Here is a 27,151-nt window from a genome sequence, read left to right as displayed (position 1 = left end):
TTTATTTAAAAACAAGGACGCTGTACATGTGCAACCCCTTCAATTGCCCATGGCAATCGGCAATGCCGTGGAGTTTTTAATTATCCACAGCACTTTTTGCCTTGAACTATATTCAGGGTTTATTTCAATGGCATGTTTTTTTTGCCGTGGACATTTTGTTAATTGCAGGGATTGATGTGACATTATTTGAATGTTTTCAGAACATCCATTATAGAGCAGATGAGGAAAATCATACAAATTATGTCACTATTCACGAAAATTAACTCTTGATATATGACTACAGCTTGGCAAAACATGTTTGTCTGGTTTTAACTTTTCTTTATTATAAAGTCAACCTTTAAGATACTGCCATATTAATACACATGCTAAGGGGAGCTAAAAATGAGCCTAGTTGAACTAGTGTCATGGACGTGATGGGTGGTAGCTCCTGTCAGACGGCAAGGTCTTATACTGAATATGCCACAAACATACAGGGACACATAAAATATAACATGAATCTCCACACACAATGTGCCGCATTGATGAAATGTGTGACAATTTCAAGGTTTTTTAAAGCCTAGACAGTATTTAACTACAATTATACTCTACAATAAAATCTAACTTTAGTTATAGAAATCAGAATCATAGAAAAACAAGTATACAAACTTTTCAAAGCCTACATATATAGCAAAAGTATCCAATCTGTAAATGTTATAATTATAACTAGTTCAAAAGTAAATGACTAAAAATCATGACTACAAGCATCCAGTGAAGAATGATGGAACTACATGTATTATGTCAAAGGTTTTGTGGCAATGGAAAAGTATTCAAAAGGACAGCAGAGAGATGATCACAATCACATACTAGTATATCTATACCGGGGGTAAATAGTTCAACAGTAAACAAGAATTCTATGGAATTAAATGTCTCACCCACCATAAACTGTTTTGGTGAATAAAGAAATAATCTGGGATGTAATATTCAGGATTAATCTAGTTTAAAAAAATAATAATACAAAAATTAATTAATTAAATAAATTATATTAAATTTTAAAATTAAAAAAAAAAATCATAAATTTTAATTTTTAAAACATGCATTCATAGAAGCAATGATGTCACAAACAAAGTTTCATTACAGTTTGCGATGTCAGAAACCAAGTTTCATTAGAGTTTTCAAAGTCAGAAACCAAGTTTTATTAGTTTGCAATGTCACAAACCAAGTTTCATTATAGTTTGCGATGTTACAAACCAAGTTTCATTACAGTTTGCAAGAAATGGGATTTAAACACAACAACTTAATGGTGAAGCTAAACACAAAAGTTGATGACATCGCCACTGGCAAATCTCTCTCTCTCGCCTTTTTACATGAACTTCATCAAGGCAGAACAAAAACACAAAGGTAAAAACTAGCCCAGGTTTACAGTGGATAGAAGACAGTGTTAACCCAGGTTAAATCTCAGTGTTGTGTAGAATATACACAGATTTAATTGTGGTTAAAATAATGTGCCTTTCGGGGGGGGGGGGGGGGGGGGGGGGGGGGGGGGGGGGGGGGTTTACTCCTGACTTATGTTAAATCACTTTCCATGTTGTCAAGATTATTTTACATTTGACCTTAATTTAAGTTTCAAATCTAGTAACTTGAGGAATGACTACAATATCAACAGAATCTAATGTGGGTGAGGTTTGGCAGGTGTGGAATGGGTGAGGGTGTCTTTTTTATATATATATACTAACATTAGTAATTACTATCACATGTAAAGACTGAAAACAATTAAGAATTTAAAATTTCTCAACATGAAAGGTCGATAACAAAACACAGTTTAAGAAACAAAATTTCACGTTGACATGTGGTATTACAAATGCACACAACACATTTTAAGTACTGTATTCTTAAATTTATGTTAATTTCTTGTAATTTGTTAGTGTTATCAGGAAAATATTGGACAATATCATTCAAGGAAAATTGTATATTTGTTGTATAAAACCGAGGTAGATTAAGCACTTTACAACATTTGGTTAAAAACATGCCTACTTTTAATTAATTATTTCATATAAATCTATGAAGAACAAAATTATTTTTTGGTTTTATGATGTTCTTTAACACATTAACTTAATGTTTATTATTCATTGTTAATTACATGTACATTTACTACATGAAATTTGATGAGGCAACAAATGTATGAACTTACGTATGGATCATCTTCTACGCATAAAAACGCAAACTACACACTCGTGCAAAGGGATTTCCCTTTTCTAAATACACGTCACTGGTATAAGGCACATTACCCTGAAGCTCACATGGAGAAATCTTAAACTCTGTTACCAAATTAAATAACCTCACTGGTAATCAAACTATTAACCTAGGACTGCCAGCTTAATGACTGACCTTCACAATACTGCAAAACAAATAACAAGCACAATTTATATAATATTATTCTGAATAAACAATCTTCTATAAAACAATGTATCAAAAAAAAATTGTTAAAGAAAGGGAAATACATGTATGCCAAATCCTACTAATAAGGACCTTTGATATTAAAAAGAATAATTTTAAAAATCTACATTTTGAAAGCTCAATATTACATATACACATGTATATATAGATAGACTATTGTATGAGCGGGAGTGCTATACAGAATTTATGAAACAAGTTTGGGAATTATTTTATTCCATGAGTGAGGGATGTAAAATAATTCTCAAACAAATTTAATAAATTTTATATGGCCTTCCAGCAAATGTTATAATTTATTTATTATCCACAAACAATGATTTTCAACAAACGTTAAATATGATTGTAATCGCTTCACAATCAGTGTTAATAACCTTAAGCCATGTCAATTACAGTGATGTGGAATGGTGTCAAGTTCAGAAAGCGCAACTGTCACAAGCTTGCAGATGCAAAAGTGACTTGTGATGTCAGTAGTGTGCTATAACAATTTTCAAGGTATTGTTATGACCCAGGCAATAAAAATAGCATGGGGAAAATACGACATTTATGTAACCGTTTACTGAAGACCATATGGGTAATAAATATATATATATATGTTGGGGGTTTTTGGAAGTTAAAAAATTTCAACAGAATATAGTTCTAACTTGGGTTTTATTTTTAGAGAGATACATGTATATGGGATTGAAGACAAGGCAATAGGTTAGGTTTTTGTGGGTTTTTAAAAAATATATTCAGCTAAAAACAGGTAAAGGGAATTGAACACAGAGAGAGCTACATGATACTATGGTGCTTTAGTGGGTTTCGCTGCATTTTGTCAGGTGAGGAAATGATGAATCAAATACATGTAAGCCATACATTATACCTGCACCTGGTTATACAGATGGAAAGAATTAAACATACAAAATCAAGATGTAAAACTTTACAATTATCAACAGATTTCTCAAACACGAAATCGTGCTTAATCACAATCTGTATAACAGAATAACCATTAATTTAGCCCAAATTTAAACTTTAGAGACATTTCTGAAGACTTTTCTCTGGCTAGTTCATGTAAATAGATGTTCCTTTTTTATGCAATGTTTGAGACTGAAAAAACCAACTTGACACTGGGATAACAATGCTAGGCAGTGGAATGCTATATAATAAAAATCAACATAAGAATGATATGAAAATAGCAATCAATGAAAGAAGCTAGCAATAAAACCACTAGAAAAACAAAAAGTTAATTTGATGGTTTCAAAGTTTTACATACAATCCAATGAGTGTTATACATACATGTACATAGCATGTAGCAGAATGACATCATGAAATGGATGCAAACTAAAAGTTAATTTGATGGTTTCAAAGTTTTACATACAATCCAATGAGTGTTATACATACATGTACATAGCATGTAGCAGAATGACATCATGAAATGGATGCAAACAAAAAGGTAGGAATGTTATCTCGTATTGGACGGATGGACAAAACATCATTCATCAAATGAAATTACAAATGTCTGGAACAAGTGAAAATTATTAGAATTATATGTGTAAATCCTAGATCACATTAGACGACATGACTCAACTGGACGGTTGCATTGCATTCACACTATACGATGGCATCAGACTGGGACTGAAAATGTTCAATCGTGTCAAATTCCGCTTGGCCAAATACATTTTCTGGCACAGTTGGATTTGCGTCACGTCGTCTAATCTGACACAGCCTTAAGTCTGATAGATGTATCTTGTTTGACTAGATTTGTTGAAAATTAATGGCATAGCTTTTACTCAACACATTCATATTAACATTACCATATCCAGCCATATACACACACATACAGTATCAGCTCCAAATAAACACACCCGCAACCACATTTTAAAAAAGTCATATGTTTTATGCTTATTGGTCACTTGATTTTACAGCATACAATGTCAGCTACATATGGGCCTACAGCCTGTTTTCCGATCCACTTAATTCTTTAGTGGGAAAAAACCCCACCACTGAAATCAAAAGACCATTTAGCCTTTTTCTTGCTTTAAGAGACATTTATTTATAAAATGTACCGGGAACTTGACATATCAGTTAAAACATTTAGCATGTGTAAAATATTATCAATAGCTCATTGGCTTTCAAACATCTGATTATTATTATGGTTTTAATTTGATTATAGGTATTATTTTAAAGTATCACAGAAATTATTTCTTTCATTTTTCACACTAACAAATTGACTAGGTACTTTTTGTCTGTGACCAGTAATCGATAACTTGAACTTACACACAAATAGTCTGACTAGAAAGGATAAGAACACATTCTTGTGTTATCATACAAAAACCACAAGGAGAATACTGTTGGAAAAAGAGCAAATTGAAATTTTAAAAAAGTTTGCGGAAGTTTGTTAAACAAAACAGTTCTTTGAGCAAATGTTTTCACTTGACTTGTGCACCGCATTCTATCACTAATAAATGGATCTCTGATCTAACATACTGCCTTCTATTATTACCAATCTATAATTATATGAACTACTACTTGTATATATACCAATAGTTGTCTGGAAAAAAAAACCAATTACATTTTTGGCGCATTGCATTCTATCAATGAAATATATATGTGACTGATCACTACTGTAAGCTATGAGCTGTATAAACGAGTAGCTGTATAAAAATCAGTCTGACCGATACCAAATCTTACTAATCACTCCTTGTCACCTCCTCAGACTAAACAACAACATGTCCTGCTGATTATTTAATGCATCAATCTTTTGGCCGATTTACGTCAGCAGTGATTTGATTACATGGTTCATACAGAAATTTCAAACCTAAATTTAGGTAGAAGAAATGTTTAATTCTCAGAGCCCGAAGGGTCAGAACTGGTGCCAACAACACTGACTGGTTAGGGCCCCATTCCATAAAGCTATCTGAGCACTAAGATCTCCATAACTACATAGTTATTCTAGGCACTTATAGTTCATCCCGTCTTCAAACCAAAATATTTTTTATAAATAATTTCAGTTTCAGAAAGACCATAGGTTGATCTTAGCTCTAACATCTTATCCTATTAGTCCATCCCATGAAGAACATCTTTTTTTGTGCTATGCAATTTGCTACAAGTTATTTAATTCTGAGCCGATTATTTTCTAAATTGGACACAAAAATAGTATTTTTTTCTTATTTCCAAAACACTTTTACTTTTCTTCTTACGTCAAACCAAACTGAAACTATTTACAAAAATAATTTTTGTAGGATGTGATGGACTATAGATTTATTGTTAGGAGATACGATCATTAGATGGGAAGGAGGACAGTGAAATCTGATTTCAGTGAGACTGTGTATAAAAAAACAAAAAAAACCTAGATTGTCTCCCCTTGCTGTTCACACTGGAAGTCGGGTAACGGAGAAGTCTGGCACACTCATGGCTCGGTGTTCTCGATGTTGCGTGTTCTGCATCTCGACATCTTCGATCCCATCACTGCCTGCCGTCGGCTCCACGCGCGGACTGATCCTGATCCTCAGGTTGGAGAGACTCATAGTCCGTTTGGCCATCCACTCCATCATGCTCTCCTCGTGCGGCCGGTGCTCGATCACCTGCAGGACGCACGAGCGCATGATGCGGGCGATCTCGTTGACGGGGTGCTCGCGGATCATGGCGTCGCGGAACAGCGCAATGATCTTGCCGCACTCCACCTTGTTCACCTTGTAGCACAGCTCCTCCAGTTCGAGTCGCTCCAGCTGCGGGATGTCGTACGTCTTGGGCATCACGCTCACCAGCCAGCTGTAGTCGACGCCCGTCTCCTGGCGACGACGCTCGGCATCCTGTTCGCGGTGCATCGACTCCAGCTCTTTGATCTGGTAGTCCACCTCAGCCAGCAGCGAGTCAGCAATGGCCAGGTGCTCAGCCTGTTCGGCATGTTTGCATGCGTCCGTGGCTGGCCAGGCTTTCTTTAGCAGGGATTTGAGACCTATCATTTTCCACAGATGGTGTTACAGTGATTCTCGGTCCAGTAATAACCAGTGCGAATGGTATCTGTCATAACAATGTTTCCTAAAAATAAAAAGAAGTTAACATAGATATTGAACACTGTTATGAACTGATCTATTTCACACTATTTCAAAGACATCAAGGTTATTCCCCTTTCAACACAGGTTGCAGTTCACATTTATTTAGAAAATTTGTTTCTAATTTTCATTATTATTCATACTTACCTAGTGCTAGCACAACAAATATGCTATTCAACCTGAGTCATACCTACACACTGCAGAATTCTCTCCCTTGCCGGATATGCGCAATGCTATCCTTGCACGGGCTACCTGTAACTTCATTCTCGGTTCAAAGTCCACCCACCGAGGGAAAGCCTCATAGGGGTGGGTGGGAGGTATAGTTTGTTGTGCTAGCACTAGGTAAGTATGAATAATAATGAAAATTAGAAACAAATTTTCTAATAGTCTTATTCAACTTACTGTGCTAGCACAACAAATATGCTATAACGGACGTGCAATGACACCGTTAGAGCACGTGAATTCAACATTTAATGGGAGGAGGTAAGAAAATAGAGGACTTACCCGTACCCAAAAAGCTCCTTTGAAGTAATGACATGGAGATAGGACGAACCACGACATACGGTAACAAGGAGTCAAAAAACTTTTGGGAATAAAAAGGGGCTTCCCAAAAGAAAAACTCATCCCCATGAAAAGGAGGAAAAACATCTCCCCAGGGAGAGGAAACGGTAGACAACACTACAAAAAAAAAAGCATCCCTCAGAAAAGAGTGGAGTGTTAAACATGTCCGAAGTGTGAAACGATGGCAGTCGGACGGAAAAGAGGTCGACCCCTTTCCGTTGCCCTGCGCACAGACACGACGTGTTTGAGCCGCAATGACTGTCTGGATCCTACGCGTACCGTCAGGACCAACCGCCATATCCCGGAAATAGAAACGGTCAAAAGTGTGCCGTCCTTTCCAAACCCCTGCATTCATGACCTTTATAATACTTAAAGAGTCATGAAAATTCAGGGAAGCAGAAATGGCTCGGATCTCATGTGGTTTAACAGAGAAATTCCGTAACACATGATCACCCGCCATCTCATATGCTAGCTTGATGGTAGCTGCTATCCATCGAGACAAAGCATTTTTTTTGTGACATCACCCGGCCTAATGGTATAAGAAATAAACAATCTCTTTTTACCCTGCCGCCGGTTTTTTTCGTACGCTGCAAATAATACTTCAATGCTCTCACCGGGGCAAAGAAGTCTATCCGAGTTATCAGATGACAGTGTACGAGATAAACTGTGAATGACAGTAGGTGGAAACTCTTCCCCTGGAGACTGGTTTTTAGCAACAAAGATAGGGTCGGTACGTAAAGTGACAGACCCGTCCGAATTGTAATCAACCAAGTCATGCAAAAAAGCATGTATCTCACTGATCCGACGACAAGCTGCCAGTGAAACCAGAAACAGAGTCTTCCACGTCAAGGCACGAAGACTAGCAAACCTCAACGGCTCATAAGGCGCACCCTTAAGAGCATGCAACACCAGAAAGACATTCCATTTCGGAATAATGGAAGGTCGTTCAACCGTGGATTGTAATGATTTAAGTAAATCATGCAACACCAAGTTGGTAGAAAAGTCACGACATCCACACTGTTTAAGAGTAGTGAAAATCGCAGCTCTGTGACTTTTCACTGTCATGACTTTAAGTTTCCTTTCTTGGACCAACGCCAGAAAGTACTCCGCTAAATCGTTGACAGTAGGCGATAAGGGATCGAAATCCCGTGCGTTCGCCCAACGAACCCACATACGCCAGTGACACTGATAAACCGACTCGGTAGATTTGCGCTTTGCTGAAGAGACGAGATGCGCAATTCTTGTCGAAAAAACCTCTGCGTCGCAAGGAAGCCCTGATAACCTCCACGCGTGAAACCGGAAGACCTCCGGCTTCGGATGCCACACCGTCTGACTCAGTCGCTGGCTGAGTAGATCGGACAACACTGGTAATCGGAACGGGACTGCCACTAACAGTGACAGGAGCTGTGGAAACCAGGGCTGCGCCACCCACAGAGGAGCTATCAACGTCACGTGACAAGGTTCCTGGACCACTTTGGTCAACACCTTGCCGAGTAAGACAGGAGGAGGGAAGGCATAAAAATCCAGTCCCGTCCAATCCATACTTAACGCGTCGTACTCCAACGCCAATGTGTCCGGTACCGGGGACACGAACACCGGCAATTGGTTGTTCAACCGTGTGGCAAACATGTCCACCTGTGGACTGCCCCACACCCGAAGAACCGCTGCGACCACCCCTTTGTTCAACATCCACTCCGTCTGAACAGGGGTATGTCGACTGAGGGCATCTGCTAACACATTCACCGATGAAGGAATGTGTTTCGCCCACAGAGTGGTCCCTAGTTGGTCGCAGAATTCCAAAATCGCAAGAGCTTTGCGACCCAAAGTCTCCGATTTGGTTCCACCCCAACGATTGAGATATGCCACTACCGACGTATTGTCGCATCTCACAGAATTCGACGGTGTCGAAGAACACACCGGAAATGAAGACAGGCACGATGCACTGCCTCCATCTCCAAACAGTTGATATGAAGCTTCCTCTCGGAGAGATTCCATACCCCTGAAATGTGTTGATCCAACAGATGCGCCCCGTACCCGTGCAGCGACGCATCCGTGAACAGGATCAGATCCGGAGCAGGGGGGTGCAACGGAACCGATAGGGACATGCACTTGTCCGACAGGCACTCCTGTATCGGATGAGTGAACCATGGGCCCAGAGGCACTATCGTGTCCCAATTGTGACCGTCCCACCGTGGGGACAAATGCCACTGGAGTGGTCGTTTGAATCGTCTGAACCGCACGATCAATGAGGCCAGAGATTCGAGGTGGCCCAACACCACGTGGAGAGATCGTACCGTAGTACTTTGCTCCCCCACCAAACGTCGCGCCGACGTTTGGAAATTGTGGATACGCGCATCGGTGGGACGAACCGACGCTACCACAAGATCGAAGACCACTCCGAGATATGTGAAAATCTGAGCCGGCGTTAACTCCGATTTCACCCAATTGGGAATAAAAACCCAATTGGAGGATCGTGTCCAAAACCAACCCGACATTGGTCTGACACTCCTGTTGCGACGAAGCTGGGATCAAACCAATCGTCCAGATAGGTATGCATTCGAACCCCTAACAAATGAACATGACCTACCACCGCTTTTACCACACGTGTAAAAGCATGGGGACTCGTCGCCAAACCGAACGGGAGCACACGAAACTCGTACGCTTTCCCGTCGAACAGGAAGCGCAGAAACTTCCAAAAACGCCTTGTGCACCGGGACATGGAGGTATGCGTCTTTCAGATCGATCGACACAGCCCACTCCCCAATTTGAAGCAGGTTCCGGACCGAATGAACCGTTTCCATTTTCATGGAAGGAACATCGACGTAGACGTTCAGTGGCTTCAAATTTAGGATTGGTCTCCATTCCCCATTTTTCTTCCGGGCGAAGAAGAAAGATGAGAATAAAATCCCGGAGTGTCCAGACTGACTCTCTGGATGGCCCCTTTGTCGAGAAACTCAGCAATCATACTCTCCACTAAAACGCGCCGATCCGCGGACGGTAACGGCGGCATTCTCGGAGTGGAAGTAAGAGGGGGGCTCGAAGAAAAGGGTATTTTGTAACCGTGTCGAACGACCGACAGAACCCAGGGGTCGAGACCAGGCAGCTTGCACCAATTTCGAAGGAAATGGCGGAGCCTGCCCCCCACGGGTATGGTTGCTAACGGTACCTCCGAAAGCAACTGCCGATCGTTCACGTACCCTCACCCCAACCGCTTACCACCCGTAGGCGCAACGCCTTTGGTGGACTGAGAACGGAACGCAGTACGACGTTTGCGTCCTCGCTTAGCGGAAGACGGGTTGTTACCTGGTTGCCTCCTAGTGTCAGGAACCCTAGGGATCTGAGCCGACTGTAAAAAAGCAGCCTTTTTTACAGGAGGAGGCTTGAACCCCGAAAACGTGGACCGACGTTTACCAGAGGTTGAGGGTCGAGTGTTCGGGACTGGTCGCGACAAATCCTTGTCTAGGACAATATTAAAATGGGGGACCGAAAAGTAAATTTTCCCGTACCGAACGTGTACGAAAAAAAAAAACGTCTTCGCAACGTTTGACGCACTCAAACCCGCCAGGTAATGGTCACGCCGTAACAAAAGACTGTTCGCAAACAATCGGCCAGATAACTGAGCGATATGCTTAGAGGCTTTTGACGCAGCCTCCAAACAGCCTTTCGCCATCGCGGGAAGGCTCTCGACAGCCTTATCCAAGCCAAATAGGAACGTACCTAAATGGTTATTAACCTGGAACATCGACTTAGCCAGCCGTTCGAACGATTCCAGATCCGCGATTGGCAATGACACATGCGGCGATGGGGAACAAGCGGCTCGGACACTAGCGGGAACGACCGCCGGATGTTCGAGAAAATCCGCCCCCAACGTCTCATAGGAGTCGGCACGAAAAATGCGCGCTCCCGTTAGGATTTTCCCCGTAGGCAGTGCCGTTGGGTACTCATCAACACCCACTCCCAGGATACGATCACTGCCAGTGATCAACACATCAATGTCACAAAGTGAACTGTGCGCCTCCTGTGCAAGTGGTAAACCCGACTCCTCACGAGGAGTGACCAAATTCAAAGAACGGTTCCCGAAGGAGACACCCTTGAATGTAGGCTGGGCCTCAACCTGAGGTATAGCGTCCCCGCATACCTGTCGGACCTGGTCCCTGACAAAAGCCAGAACCGCCGGATAATCGCACTCCTCCTCTACCTCCGAACCGAAGTGAGAGAGAGCTGGGTCAGCGACAGAATCCGGTCCAACCGACGCTTCCTCTGAAGCCAGGTCACTGTCCACTGGATCCCGAAGATCGATATGGACTCCTCCCCCTAATCGAGACGCCCCTGGGGCAGCGTCTCCCGAGACGGAAACAATAGGAACCGAACGACAATCCCTAACTGCATCGTCAAACTGCTGTCGAGACGCAGTTTCTGCTGGTTTTGGCGGAAAACCAGGGGGGGGGGGGGGGGGGAATGGGAGCCGCACCCGTCGGTCCCGTCTGCGAAAGCAATGATCCCAACTGAGGCGAAGCGTTAAAAAATTCCACAAAACTCCGAAACAACGTTTCCTGAAAACCTAACGGTCGTTCCTGCGCCAAGTGCGGAACGGTCGGAGTTTGCGGCCACAGAGTACCCCCAACCGAGGGGTATCTGCGCGAACCTCGTCCTCTATCGAGTAAAGTCGAAGAGGTAGGGACCAAAGACGGTGCAAACTGTGAGGAGATGTCCGTTGCTACCGAAGTCACCGGACCCTTGGGGTAAACATATGCAAACGGAGGACCCAAACGGGATGAGTCCTCCACCCCAACGGTAAACATCGGTCGGGATGCCATCAGAGACGGATCCCGGCATCGGAACAACTGGCTCAGTTCGAAGCAAACTGGCAGAACTCTCCTCGGGCCTTGAGAATGCTGAGGTGCCGAAGCGACTGTCAGCAATCGAAGGCAAAGTCGGGGCCACCTGCTCTGCGGACGAAGCAGTGGACCTATGCACAACGGAGTGCATGTGCTCGGTAACCGATGAAGTCGTCAAAACCGGTGCCGCGACGACTCCACCCTGCCCCCCTTCTGTTTGTAAAGGTAACCGTAACGACGATGGCGACGCCCGCGACGAAGCCACACAAACAGAGGAAGGCGCCGTCACTAACGAAGACGGCTCACGTACCACGGTCACAATAGGAGCCCGGGGGGGCGCTCCCGAAGTATCTGTAACTGTACTCGTAACACGGACCGAAGAAGAAACACCCTTGTGTTTCCCCCCTTTCCGGACACTTTTCGAAGTGTCTACAGACTTATGGGACCTACCCACTAAGTCCGACTTGCCGACTACTGCCGAAGCAGACGACAAGATTTTGCTGGTACCCGAAACCTGAGTCTGCGAACCGAACCGACCCCACTGGTCAGGAGACCACGTGGCGCAGATCTCACACTGACGGTCTTGAGAACAAGACCGACAGTCCGGACACAACACGTGTGTGTCTTTACGTCGTAAAAGAAATGGACAACCATCTCGCGCACAAACTTTCCGTGCGCTAGCTGTCAACGAACTCGCGTCGGACATGGTAAATTCAACACAGAATTCCCAACTACCAACCGTATGTCAAGTTCAACCAAAAAAACAAACACAAAATTACAAGTAAAGAAAACTTTTTGCCAAAGCTTAACAGGTGTTAACAGGTGGACTGCAGAATTGAGAATGAAGTTACAGGTAGCCCGTGCAAGGATAGCATTGTTCATATCCGGCAAGGGAGAGAATTCTGCAGTGTGTAGGTATGACTCAGGTTGAATAGCATATTTGTTGTGCTAGCACAGTAAGTTGAATAAGACTATTACCTATAATTACCAAATTAATGTTCACCGACAGCCCATAATGCCTCCATACTAACGTCTCTTGATCTAGTTGCAGGGCTTCTAGAATTTTTATAAAATCCACTAGTCACGGGATCAGTGATTTAAAAAATTCACTGGCCACAACTAAAACTTCACTAGCTCTACTTTAAGTAAATGCAATTTTACTAATAGGAATAATAGGTTATGTCACCTAAAGATGGACATAGAGCTTAAAAAACTTAGATTTTTTTTTGGGGTGGGGGGGTGGGGGGGGAGCAGGATATTCATATTTACAAAATGGACTTAAATGCATTTGACAACTTGTTTTTTTTTCACTAGCCATTGGGCATGGAGATAGTAGTTATTTATTAGCCCAACACTGAATATCACTAGCCATGGGAGTGGGGCTACCATAATCTAGAAGCCCTGTAGTTGGTTTGTTAACTGTATAACAAAACAGCTTCAAAACATGAATTTATACATCAGTTAACAATGTTTATCTTCAGTTCAGTATATAGTGTCATAAAAATTAAAAAGCTAACACATTTGGCAGGAACAAAATATGTACTGTGGCCAGAATGAATAACAGTTAATTAGTTTTAAAGCCACTAGCCCTCACCCCCACCCCAGTTCCTATGGGCCTGATGTATTTTATACTAATAAATACAAAGACTACATAATAATAGTCAATAGGACATATTATTTGTAAAGTGATTGTAAGTATGTGGCAACATTATCAGGGCTTCTAGATTATGGTAGCCCCACTCCAAATGTTGCAGTTAAGTCTATTTTGTATTTTATGAATATCTTGCCCCCCCCCCCCCCCCCCCCCAATGTTAGTGTTTTTAAGCTATATCTCTCTCTCTTCAGGTGACATATCTTATTTTTACTATTATACAGTAAAATTGTATTAACTTAAAAGTGAAATAGGGTTAGTGAATTGTTTACCTCAGACCACCAAGTAATTAGTTTGGGCCAGCCTGGTAACAAGTAATAAAATAAAATTAAAATAAATAAATAAACAAGAAAAGTCTATCATACAAAAACAAAAGAAATTGATTTACAAGTCACTTCTTTTCATTTGCTTTCACTAAACAGTATTTGGCTATCAGTAAACTGTGTCCCATCCATGACATTAATATATATAAAATTGATTGAAAACGCAAAACATTCCGAGTTATTTTGATGCCCGTTTGCAAAAAGTAACAGTTTGTATTTTTGTACATGGTATTTGCACAAATAATCATTTTACAAATTATAGGTTGTTTTGTCCATTTTTGGGTTTTAATTTTCTATTTCTAGTGTTATCAGTACAGATGTACGTATATACAAAAGTAGTGCTAGTAGATTTTTCACTGTGGCTAGTGAATTTTGAAAATCACCGATTCCATGGCTAGCAGACCTTGTCTTTTAAGGTGTATCAGTGTGACTGTGCTCATACAGAGCACGTAATTTCAATCTGGCAAGTGTGAAAAATAACACAGGTTACACGTAACAAACAGCGCACGTAAAATAATTTTGTATATTGATTGCCACTAATTACCATATGTAGCTAATAGAAAGACCCGTTTGATAATACTAGAAAGAAAAAAAAGTGAGTCCATGCAAGCTTTTAATATATGACTGGTACTTATCTTTTCTATACCTATCGGAAAACACTGGTTTAATAGACATCTTCGAAAACGTACCAATCCAATCAAAACTAAACTCTTTTGTCTATTTAAGTTATTATTAATTAGAAAAACAGTCCATATTTGTAAGGTAATAGATCACAATGGCTGATAAGGCTAACTCATTTATACTGTTCATATAGTTATAAAAAAAAGGAATTGAATTAAATAGTGGCTTTTGAAGCCTTCACAAATGAAGTCGATAAAATTGTCTCGATTAGTTCATAACTGTTGCAAAAATTAACCAATAAACCAATAATGTATTCTTCTAATTTTATGTTGTTTGGTTCATTAGTGTAGTCGACTTCTTTTCTCTTTCAAGAATGGAGTTACTGTATTAAACTTTAAGTTTAATATCACTGCATATGTATCAACTAACCAAGCCCTGATCAATAAACATTGAAAATGAGGGTGGAAAAAGGTAAGATTTTTTTTTTCTTCCTTGTACAGTACCGGTGATTCTATTATTGCATACAGGAACAAAATACAAAGATTATAATATATTAAAACCTTTATAAATGAAGAGACTAGATTTGACAGATCAGTAATGAGAAAAATTATTAAGTTCAAGCAGTTGTTACTTTGTGTACTGTCCGAAGTTAGTTTCTCTTTCAGATAATCTACCTCAGCAGCTAATAACTTGTAATTTTTAATTTTATTTATTATTAAAAAAAAATTAGTATTGTAGGGGCAATATTACGCTATTCATAGATTCATATACCCCCCCCCCCCCCCCCCCCCCCCCCCCCCCCCCCCCCCATCTCCCATGTTCAGAAAACACACTGTTTGTACAGTACTTAGTATGTATTCCTCCTGTTCCAGATGGTTCGGTAATATGGATCAATCAAATACTTATTTATCGCCTATATACATTTTTGCTCTGAATATAGCCAGCCCTCGTTAGCGGAGGCTATATACACGGCCATCATATATATAGTCACGTCGTATATAAACACTGTCTAGTTCAGAGTATTCTTTCAAAATGTAACAATTCCTATCCCAAGTCAGCTGTTAAAGTGTTATGGCATATTTTGCATAAAATGAATTTGACAACCTTGGTGGAAAATGAAGGTGCTTATGATCCTGATGTTTAGACTAACAATAAATTTACCTATAGATGCAAAGGCCTAACTAGTTGGGATTGTCGACATTTAACATGCTTCTGTTACTAAAATAAATTAATGTATAAGCTTATTATCATTCAGTACACCTCTGCTCTCCAAATAGCCATTATTTTTCTCTGAATTATGGCCCGTTGACATAATTCAATTATTTTTATAAAATATCAATAATAAGTGGAATATACTGTTTATGAAGATGGTTCAATAAAAAAAACCGAGGAAGTCTGAAATGCATTGCCTGGTTTATGAAATTACGTTCAGAAACGAAACTATGTGAAATTCTTGTTGAGAATGAAACACCGTTCTCGACTATTCTTACATGTGGTAACCTCCCGGTAACCTGAATGACCATTCTCGACTTATTTCAATGCCTGAGTTACTGAGTAGTATTTTCCTGTTAATGGGATGGAATTCAATAGGTCCAGGATACTTCTTACGTAAAATCAAACATATTATTTACTAATTTACTATGACAATGTTCATGTAGCTGGGAAGGACTATACATTATTCCATGATGGAAAAGGAAAATAAAGTCTATCCAATGTTAGTTTCTGATTAAACTACAAGAATGCCGTCTGCAATCCAGTCATCCGTTCTCACCAACTGTCATTGCGTCAACAACTGAACAAGTTGAACAACAGACACTGTCACACTGACACTGACACTGTGACAGTGAGACACCGATGTTTTGAAGACAAGCTGGTTTCATGATTATTGTTTTCGGATGTCCTTTTCGAAAGGCTTTCATTTTTGTTCTTATATTCGCTTAGTTATTTCTCTTTTGTTTCATGTAAAATAAATTATTATCTTAGCCATAAAACAATTGTACAAAACAAACAAACCTGGAATCGAACTAGCAAAACATTTACACTGTCGTCCATTAATGTTGCGTTTTGTCATGGAACTGTTGATTGGCTCTATATAAATTAGTAATCCAATAGCAATCCAGTTCACTTGGTAAAACTGACATATTTGTATTGACGAATCTGATATGGCAGCTGTCAAGGACTTAGACCAATGCGAGTCGATGTAACAAAACAAAACGCTTACACTAACTTACAGACTGGTACTCTGATATTTTACCAACCATCGGGATATTATACAAAAATTAGTTATTTTTTTCAGGAAGTATGGCGACTTCTCATCAACAGCAAGCTCTTCACCAAAGGCCAATTCAACAGGATTGGGCTAACAGAGAATATGTGGAGGTCATAACCTGCAGCATAAAAAAGATTTCTGATTTCTTAAATTCGTTTGGTAAGACCAACTTTCTTTTAATCATTGAATGTCACTCAGAAATTGTCAGGTGACATTTCAAGTAATTTGTTGATTTTTTAAACTTCATGGAAAGACTAACGAACGTTCCAGCATGCATGCTAATACCATCACTAACCCTAACACTAAACCTAAGCCTAAATTAACTGTATGCTGGAATGGGTACCAGACGTTTTGCCCCAACCCAATTCGCCCCCAGTCAGTTCCACCCCAGGTCTGTTCGCCCCCAATCAGTTCGCTCCCAAATAGGATGTCAGTTCGCCCCCACATGCATAACCAGTTCACCCCACAAAGGTACCAGTTCGCCTCCATAAAGATATCAGTATCAATGTGAATGTGTGGTCTGTGTGTGCCGAGCTTCTTCTAGTGCAACCCTAGTGCATTTTTAGATGCATGGCTTGGCAGTCATCAAACTTTGATGTAAGTGTGATTTACCGATCACGCAGAATTTTACTTTCATAAGAATCCGGAATAAACAGATTTATTATGAATGTCATCAATGCTTAATTCTCAGTCAGGTGTGCCATGTTGCAGGTTCTTCATTCTTGAATGGTAAAACAGCCTTTTCTAGGTGTATTCAAAGCACCTATCATATCAAAACCGAAACTCATGGTCGGTCCAATGATAAGGAGGTGGCACACATCCTGGTAATTTAAATCTACTAATAATAATATACTGCTGGCATCGGTTCTTTCTGCGGACATATAAAACAAACTTCAACGTCAGCAAACTTCAAATGTTCTGCGATGTTAACCAACAGGACGACGACTACAGCCTGCTATTTATACCATGGATAGACGATGACAAATTATGATATATATATATATATATATATCAGTGTTCGAGAATAACGGTATCCCGATATCCCGGGGATACCAGAATTTAATTTTGGATACCAGACTTCAATAACCCAATATCCCACCGGGATACCGTATAATGTTGTTCGTTTGCCACGTGGTGTTGATAACTTACCAAGTGTCCTTACTGTTTTTGTCATTAAATATATATATATATATATACATACAGTGGCGTAGGAAGGTGCCAAAAGGGGGGGGGGGGGGCACATACATGCTGCTACTGGATCAAGAAAAGGGGGCTTCTTCCCAACACCCCCCCCCCCCCCCCCCCCCCCTTCCTGCGCCAGTGATATTAAAATATTGCTAAACAAAAGTATATTTTCTATAGGCTGGCAGACTAGTAGAAATTTTGACGGGCTAGTAAATTTTAGTTGGTTCTGGTTCAGCGGGCTAGTGAAATATTTTCCATTTCTGCACCCCAGCACTTGTCTGATATGATGTCCTCAATTGCAGATTTAATTGGTCATAACTGATGATTTTTACTTACTGTCATTTGTTTATTCAGCAATTCTTTATAAAATGTTACAAACATTTAAATTTATGGAGGGATATCACCGCTTATAAAAACAACGGAAGTAGTGGTATTCATTATTAAAATCATTTATCTTGGGTGCCAAATAATATATACACCGCCTTAACAAAAATGAAACTACTTTTTTATCAGCTGTCAATATCAATGCGGTTGATTCATTTGATGAAGATGGAAATAAAAAGAACAGAACATTTTTATCCCACAGTAGGGGATCACTTAAAAAAAAATTAAAATAATAATATTAAAACTTTGATCGGTTTTTCAAAACGAATACCTGTAAATGTCAGACCGACAATATCTCCGTTTTAACTGAACTGCGTTTTAACTAACAGTACATAAAAGATAAGGCAGCTTGTACATCATACCAACTTTTCACTACCAGGGGCAAAATAAGGGATAGGGATTCCCAGAAAGTCTACCACCACACAACAATATACAATAAACAAACATTCCTGTCTTTTTTTCTTTTCAGTGGGTTGTTTATAAATGGTGGGGTAGGGTGTTGTGCTATAGCACTCCTTTCATTTTCACCCAGCAAGAACACTATATACAAATTAATGCTATCCATGGAACAATTTTCCTGTCGTATTCACCGAAAACTTGGGCAACTTCATCTTAGAAACACCAGGTTCTGTTAAATGTTAGCTTATGCTACTAGTCCATGATTCCATTCATAATACATTTTTTTTACTAAAGTTTATTGACATATATTGAAGAAATATGACTACATGTATATACAGAAAAATAACCTTTCAGTCAAGTTTATTTGTCAGTATTAAAAAATTGCCATAGGTAGACCCAAAATTGCCCCTGGTGGGCCCTTTCACCAACAGCAATTTTTTTCTTTCTAATTGCTGTGGGTGATAAATTCTTAATTTCTAGCCCTGCTATGTAGAGGTCAGTTGTATTGCAACAGTCACATCACATCTGCTTATGGGGGAGACAATTCCTTTTATAAAGATGGCCATCTCCATAAAGTAATAATAATCAAGATTTTTTAGGAATTGTGATAATGCACTTTTTCTATTTTCAAATACATATACTGATCTAGGAACTTTGTTATGGTATATTTCCAACACTCGGCTTCATACTAATGCTCCTTTGAACCAGGAAGTGTTATCTCTTCAATTGTGAATAAATGTGATGTCATTATTTTGTGCATGCTCACAGGATTTAGAAAAAAAAGTGATGTGTATGACGACTGTAGCTAATAAAAGTGACTGAATCCAAATTCATTTTGGGTCATACATATATAGTTAAATCAGGTATAGAAGCTAACGCTTGCTCCCTCGCCTGGGGCGAGTACAATTTAAATGACGCTAGACCCCCAGGCGGGTAATACTGGGCAGTTGTGACCCAGATTTATGATGCGGACAGTCAAACTATTTTGCCTATGAAACCTGTTAAACATACAAACTGTAGATGTATTTAATCAAAATAAATTGCCATGACAGATTGACAAAGTCAAAAGTATCGCTGTCTCGATAAATTTGAATATTTACTGCAAACACAATCAGAACTTTCCTGTTTTTGTTTCCGAATTCCAAAAATTGCCGTAATATTCCAATTATAGATGAGGCATGTTCAGAAGGGAAATAGTGTTTTCTTTGTGTGTGTGTGTGGGGGGGTGGGGGGTGGGTGTGTGTGTTTGGTGTTTGTTTCGTCGGTAATAAATACAGTCTTTAATTAAACGCATTGTAATAGATCATGTTAGCATCGATCGATTTTAACTAGTTGCTTCCAAACGTCTGAAGTGGAGAGTTCCGAGTTTACCAGTGAACATCTGAGTGTATTAGGACATTAACTTTCCTCAGCTACTAGTCCCCCGGGCCAGTGAAAATATTTCCTAATTTCTACCACTGGTTAAATACCAACCATAACAGAATCTTCTAAAGTTGTTTTTATTCCAGTTTACAAGTATATAATTAGCTGAAATATAAATACTCTGTACATCACTGCATAAATTAATTGTGGCTAAAACATTTTCATTATGGTTAATGAAAATCCCATTTGGCTAATTGTTTGCTTTTTTTGCATTTTGTCAGTGATTATTAACAATTTCGCTTATTCCAAATAGTCTTGACAACATGTATTTTGCTTCAGAAAAGTTTCAAAGGTGATATTTTAAAAGTAAGTACACCCTAACGAAATAGTGACAAGTAGCATATATATGAATAATAATGTAAATAGACTTGGGGAATCCCCTAAATTTCTGATACATTAATCCTGATTAGCAAATTAAATGTCTCATATGCAGTATGTGAGTCTTTCACATTGGTATTATATAGACAATTCTTATTCTTCTAACTTAATACAGGGTCAGTTGTGATATATTATCATTATTTAAAGGGACAGCTAGTTAAACCCTAGTTTTTAAACACTACAGCATATTTTTCACTATTAGAGCCATTTATGATCACTGAAATCAAACAGTACTTATATTTTATTCTTTAGATTATCCATTTCCGTAGAACCGAAGTGTTTTGGTCATCCTGGTGTTTATAGTACCAAAAAATCACGTTTCATATAAATGCACGTGCATCTGAGAAGTAGCAGTTTATTGATTCGAGTTCTAGTCCATTTTAAAGGATATTTCCTGTTTTAACGTCACTCTATTGTAACTTTATCGAAATGAGTTACAGGTTTGTATATTAACTAAACTTAGTGTCCATTTTTTATGCATTAAAACTAGGGTCTGCACCTTTAATATTATGATATATTATTATTATTTAAAATATTTTTAGATATGTCGTGTCGATCTAGACTTGCAACACTGAACGAGAAGTTGACCGAGTTGGAGAGAAGAGTAGAATACATTGAAGCAAGGGTGAGTTCAAATAGAATATATTGAATTACGGGTGAGTTCAAATAGAATATATTGAAGTAAGGGTGGGTTCAAATAGACTATATTAAAGCAAGGGTGACTTCAAATAGAATATATAGAGGCTATTTCATGGGTTTTTTCGAATACGATTTTTATGTCAACTCGTGATGTGTGAAAACCATATTTTCACGAATTGCGAAGCAATGAGTGAAAATATGGTTTTCACACATCACGAGTTGACATAAAAATCGTATTCGGAAAAACACCATGAAATGGTCTATTTATTATATACATATGTACATATTTCCTAATTTTTGACAATATCTTTCGCTCTTTGGTAATATCTTTCACTTATCCTATCGAAAACACGTAACGTCATGATATATTTCTTCCCATGGAACTGTGCCAGAAAATTTACTTTACCATAAACTTTTAAAAAGAAATTTGATTAAAATTTATCTTTATTAACATTTATTTAACAATACTGCGGTGCAAACATACCTGACAAAGCAATCCTCTAAAAATTCCCACAAAAACAAAACGAGTCGAACGCCGTTAAATTCTTACACTTACACTCGATGACACTACATTGTGTCATCATTATTTAGCTTCATATTCAATTTGTTTTATATATTTTATTGTAATTGCACTTCGTATCCCGTTTTTATTAGTACAGTTGTTTAAATTACGAGATGCATTGGTAATCATCAAATTTAAATACGAAGAACCGAGACAAAGGGAGATAATTTAATCATGCACTTTTACAAAAAAGTAAATACGACTTCTATATTTTCACTGTAGCTAAAATACAGTGAAAATATGACTTTTCACCGGATATGACTTTTATGGTTTCCGTAGATCTATATATTTCATTGCTATGTATATAATAAATTGAAGTACGGTTGAGTTCAAATAGAATATATTGAAGCAAGGGTGAGTTCAAATAGAATATATTGAAGCAAGGGTGAGTTCAGATAGAATATATTGAAGTACGGTTGAGTTCAGATAGAATATATTGAAGCAAGGGTGATTTCAAATAGAATATATTGAAGCAAGGGTGAGTTCAAATAGAATATATTGAAGTTTTGGTGAGTTCAAGTAGACTACTGAAGCTGCTATTAGTTCAAGTAGTTCAAGCAAGGGTGAGTTTAAATTCATTAGAATATATTGAAGATGGGATGTGTTAAAAATATTAAAGCTACCATTGTTCAAATTTGATATATAAGTACTAAAGATGAGGCGACTTGAAATAGTAGAAATATAATGGAGTCAGAATATGTTCAAGCAGTATATTTTGAAAACAGGGTGTATGTTTTGAAAATGTTCGTCATATTGTAATTTGGTTTGTATCTTTGTTTGTTCCCCATATTCAGAGTTGAAAAATAACATGAAAACCATGATCACTAGCAGGGTCAGTTGGAGAAAAATCTTACTGGCCCTTCTCATATTCAACTAGCCCTCCAAATATCACATTGGAGTTTAACTGCGCAAATTCAAAACTAGAATGTTCTTCGCTAATAACCATGTGCTGACCGTATAATAGTTTGTTTACGTCAAAAGGAAAACGATGATTAATAAATTAATCTAGTTAAAATTCATATAAAAACATTATAACTAAAAATATTTCTTTACAAATTACTATTAAATTATATACATATTAAATCTCATTTTTAATACAAGGGGTCAAGACAAAATGCTACAACAGCCAAGATATGCAGCTTGACTTGCATTGTCTCAGAAGTAAAATATAATGCAGTACAAAGATACTAAATAAACCAGCTTCAGAATGAACTAAGTGCCACCCGGAGAGGACATTATGTAGACCTGCTTTTTTGTATTCCTCATCATATATGTGAACAAAAATGTTTTTGTAAACAGACTTCTGGTGGTGGGTGTGGCAAATATTGGGGTTGAAGTAAAGCCCCCTCCCAAAAACAGGGTCAACCACTAATAGCACTGTTGGGAGAGCAGACAACTGGGAGAACAAATAATGATAGAAACATGAAACTTGGCACAGATGATTTCCATGGGAAGTTCGTCGCATCCAATCAATAAACCACTTGAATTTTCAATATGGCGGCCATTTTTTGTTTTTGTTCCCTGTATTGTAATTATGTTTGTATCTTTTCCTTTTCTTTATTGTAATAATATTAACATCTTTCCTTTACATAAGCAATCATTTATGTTTCCTTGATTTACAATTTTAATTTTCACTTTTTACAGATAACAAAAGGAGAAACAAAACCATAATATGAAATAATGGAAGCAAGAAGTGGATATGTGTTTCAGCATAGATGGACTGATAGATTCACAGAAAAACAGACAAGTGAACTGCTTCTACATGATCATGTGTGAATTGTTGAGATCTGTTTCTGTGAAACTCGAGCTTTCTGTGTGTATGTGACATTACATCATTGTCTCTCTCTATTGCCCATGTGGTTTACAATAACATCTTTTGTGATATTAAATACTTCTTTATGACATCACTATATATGCTATGAAATCATAGAATTTGAACATGTATACTCTTTGGATGTGCCAATTTCTTGAATAATTTTATTGGGCTATATTGTTTACATACTATTCTTGATTCATTGTTACAAAATGTTCATGCTCACATCTAATTAATATTCAATCATGCTGAACTGGGCACACACACCTGTTATTTTGGCTATAGGTCCAGGACGGGGTTTTATTAGTTTTTAGTGAGGGCAGGCTTTCTGTCAGAAATTAATATAACAAAATAGAAACGGAACAGACAATCAGTGCCCCTCTAGGAGGTAATGGGTTTGAGAGAGAGAACTGTTTGTACATGCCCCTATACCACTAGGGTTTTAAACATGTCTATCCCGGGTTTTGTGCATACATCCATTTAAGATTCAAGTGGCACTAATTTTAGCTCACTGGGCTGTTTGTCCAGAAGAGTGAGTTCGGGGTTAGTTGTTGGTGAAAAAGGTCAGTGTAGTGGTCTTACACATGTCCGTCCCCACTGAGCCATGCTATCTTACTCGGGGTGGGAGTTTGGACCAAGATGTCAACCCAGTAGTTACCGGCCTTACGGTTGATGGGAACTACTATACCACCACGGTCAGTACCATTCTAGAGTATCAAATTAAACTGGCCATCATTTCATCAAGTGCACATGTATGTCTACATCCATTCATGATAATAAATGAGCTTCCATTCCTAACTAACACCAGGGGTGCAGAAAGTACTTGCCCGCTCGCCAGATGTGAGTAAAACATTTGACGGACGAGTTAAAAAATGCAGCTACCAGTCCCATGGATATATATATATAATATCATTTGAGATGAAGACTGTGTATATTATAATATTGTTAACAATAATATATTATATAGGCTGGCAGACTAGTTGAAATTCTGGCTGGCTAGTAAATTTTTGTTGGTTCTAGTCCAGTAGGCTAGTGAAATATGTTCCATGTCTGCACCCCTGTTAAGACACACAGTTGAAGAAATAATCTGAGGAACAAACACTCTTTCAGCTACTCTACTATTGAATGTATACAGATTGTTATGGATATTTTACCCTTGACTTGTAATACATGTAGGTAAATGTGTAGCTTGTTTAGAGATATAGCATATTTTTACTTATTAGTTAATACATGTATATTTTCCTTAATACAGACAAAATGAATTGTTCCAAGGGACAGAACCAAAAAGCTCAAGACTTAGGTAGTTTGAGATAAACATAATATGTTGCAGTTGGTGGTAAAATTATGTCACAACAATTCTTCAACCTCAAGATATCTAGGGCTCTTCAGATAAAAAAAGGACAATATTATAAAGTGTGACTAATTTGATATTATATTTATTATGGATTAAGCTAATCCTGCAGAATATCTTATCACGTTTACTAAACATCTGGGGCCAATTTCACAAAACATCGTAAGTTTATGTCTGCGACTAGCAGTTATACCAGGCATATATAAAATATATATATATATATATACATGTGTTTGGCATCTATTTCACGAAGATAATTACATCATTACGAAAAATTTGAGTATTTTAAGGATGAAAGGAAAGGAAATGTACTTTTAACTATATTTGTTATACTATAACAGTAATACGCATTGTTGTTTAGTCGTAGATTTACATTTACATGCAAAACTAGCTTACGATGTTTGGTGAAATTGGGCCCTGAGCTGAGCTTAGGGTTTAACATGTGATATAAAACATGACAAGACAAAACAGCAGGGATTCTGTTAGTTAATCTGCATTCTTTGACCACAGGTTTCAGGTGTTTTGGAATATATTTCAACAACACCTTAATAATGTACATTTTTATTTATCTTGCCCATGCAATTCCAGTCATACTTCAGTTTAAATGTATCAGAAATATAATTGGCAAGCTGGTTAAGGTTGGGTGAATGGGGCAAATATGTTTTACAAAATGAGTCTGTATGATGAATCTCAGAAAAATATTAAATGAATTTGCATATTGATGCACAAATAAATAATTCAACACATTTGTGGTAAATAAAATCATGAAGCTTACTTAAATAATGAATGGTAGGGATGAATGTATTGTAGTCTATAGTTTTCTTATCAGCAAAAGATTTGCTTTTCTTTCTTTTTTTCACTTTTTTTTACTAGTTAGTATTTTAAACATACATACACCATCTCAAGTACGAAATTGTGCCCATCAAGATGTCCACCTTTACAAGGACCATAACATTTTATTTTATTTTAATATGATGTTAGAAAGTCTCAGTGATTAGATTGCCCAGTAGAAAGGAAAAACATTTATATATTGGGAATTTGCTGGAGGGTGGATTTACATTCAGAAAAACTAAATTTGATGTGAATGAAAATTAATTTTTAGGGGGATTTACTGGGCATTACAATATACAATCCTTATTAATTTGAGTATATGTCATTGAAGGAAGATAATATTTTAGATGGTTTTATTAGCAATCATAATTAAATTGATATGCAAATTGTCATCAAAATATGGATCATTTTGTATTCATTGATAACCATGGTATTATGTAAATAAATACATCTCATAGTAATATAATGTGTTGTCTATTGTTCACATCTAAATCTAGTTTTGCGTTATACTGTGTAACTTAATTAGTGATGAAATGCACAGATGTTTTTGTTTTTTACCATAACTGCTCTTCATCCATTCACAAAATTAGACTACGGAAGAGAGGAAATGTTTTTATTTAACGACACATTCGACACATTTTATTTACAGTTATATGGCGTTGGACATTAAAAAAAATGGATTGTTGCTTAAAAGCAGCTTTAAAAATAAAAAGGGAGATAAAACCAATATACTGGTAGAATGTATTTCTGTCTATATCCATACTTTGGGCAGGATTTAGCTCAGTCAGTTGAGCGCTTGCTTGAAGTGCTTGCATTGCAGGATCAAACCACCTCAGTGGATCCGTTCAACTGATTGGGTTTTTTCTTGTTCCAACCAGTGCACTACAACTGATCAAAGGCTGTGGTATGTGCATTCTTATCTGTGGGAAGGTGCATAAAAAAGATCCCTTGCTGCATTAGGAAAAATGTAGTGGGTTTCCTCTGTTGACTAAAAGTCAGAATTACCAAATGTTTGACATGCAATATCCGATGATTAATTATTTAATGTGCTCTAGTGGTGTCGTTAAACAAACAATTTTTTTTTTCAATATCCATACCTGCAGTCAAAAGCCAATTTAGTAAAGGTTTTTAGAAGGGTCCCCTCATATCACTGCTTCGTAGTTTTCAACCAGCAGAACATGACAATAATAACAGACTCAGGCTTTTTAGTTCATTTCCTATTGTTTGTTGACGAAAAGGTCATCCAACACGTAATCACCAGCATATTTTGTATTAATGGCTATTTGGTCTGTAACAATTAGTTCAGAAAAAGGATTGAAACCTGCTCCCACCACATTGACTACTTTTGCCCATGGGTGTCGATCGGTGGGGGACGGGGGACGCGTCCCCCTCACTTTTCAATGCCAGGGGACAATCTATATAAATATCCCCCCCACTTTTTCGTTTAGCAAAAGCAACAACAA

General features: G+C 38.2%; 1 protein-coding gene across 1 annotated transcript; it reads right to left on the bottom strand.

The window, feature by feature from the left end:
- Positions 1-2,016: 2,016 nt before the first annotated feature.
- On the bottom strand, positions 2,017-16,507 carry LOC121367623 (protein RD3-like). The gene is made up of 2 exons (XM_041491910.1): positions 16,469-16,507; positions 2,017-6,447 (listed from the first exon to the last, which is right to left on the bottom strand). The coding sequence occupies exon 2, from the start codon at positions 6,369-6,371 to the stop codon at positions 5,778-5,780; it is 594 nt and encodes a 197-aa protein (XP_041347844.1). The 5' UTR covers positions 6,372-6,447; positions 16,469-16,507; the 3' UTR covers positions 2,017-5,777.
- Positions 16,508-27,151: the final 10,644 nt, after the last annotated feature.

The sequence above is a fragment of the Gigantopelta aegis genome, chromosome 3, assembly GCF_016097555.1.
Source record: "Gigantopelta aegis isolate Gae_Host chromosome 3, Gae_host_genome, whole genome shotgun sequence".
Classification (NCBI taxonomy): Eukaryota; Metazoa; Mollusca; class Gastropoda; order Neomphalida; family Peltospiridae; genus Gigantopelta; species Gigantopelta aegis.
The sequence above is the reverse complement of the archived record's forward strand: the minus strand, read 5'-3'. Positions and strand labels throughout refer to the sequence as shown.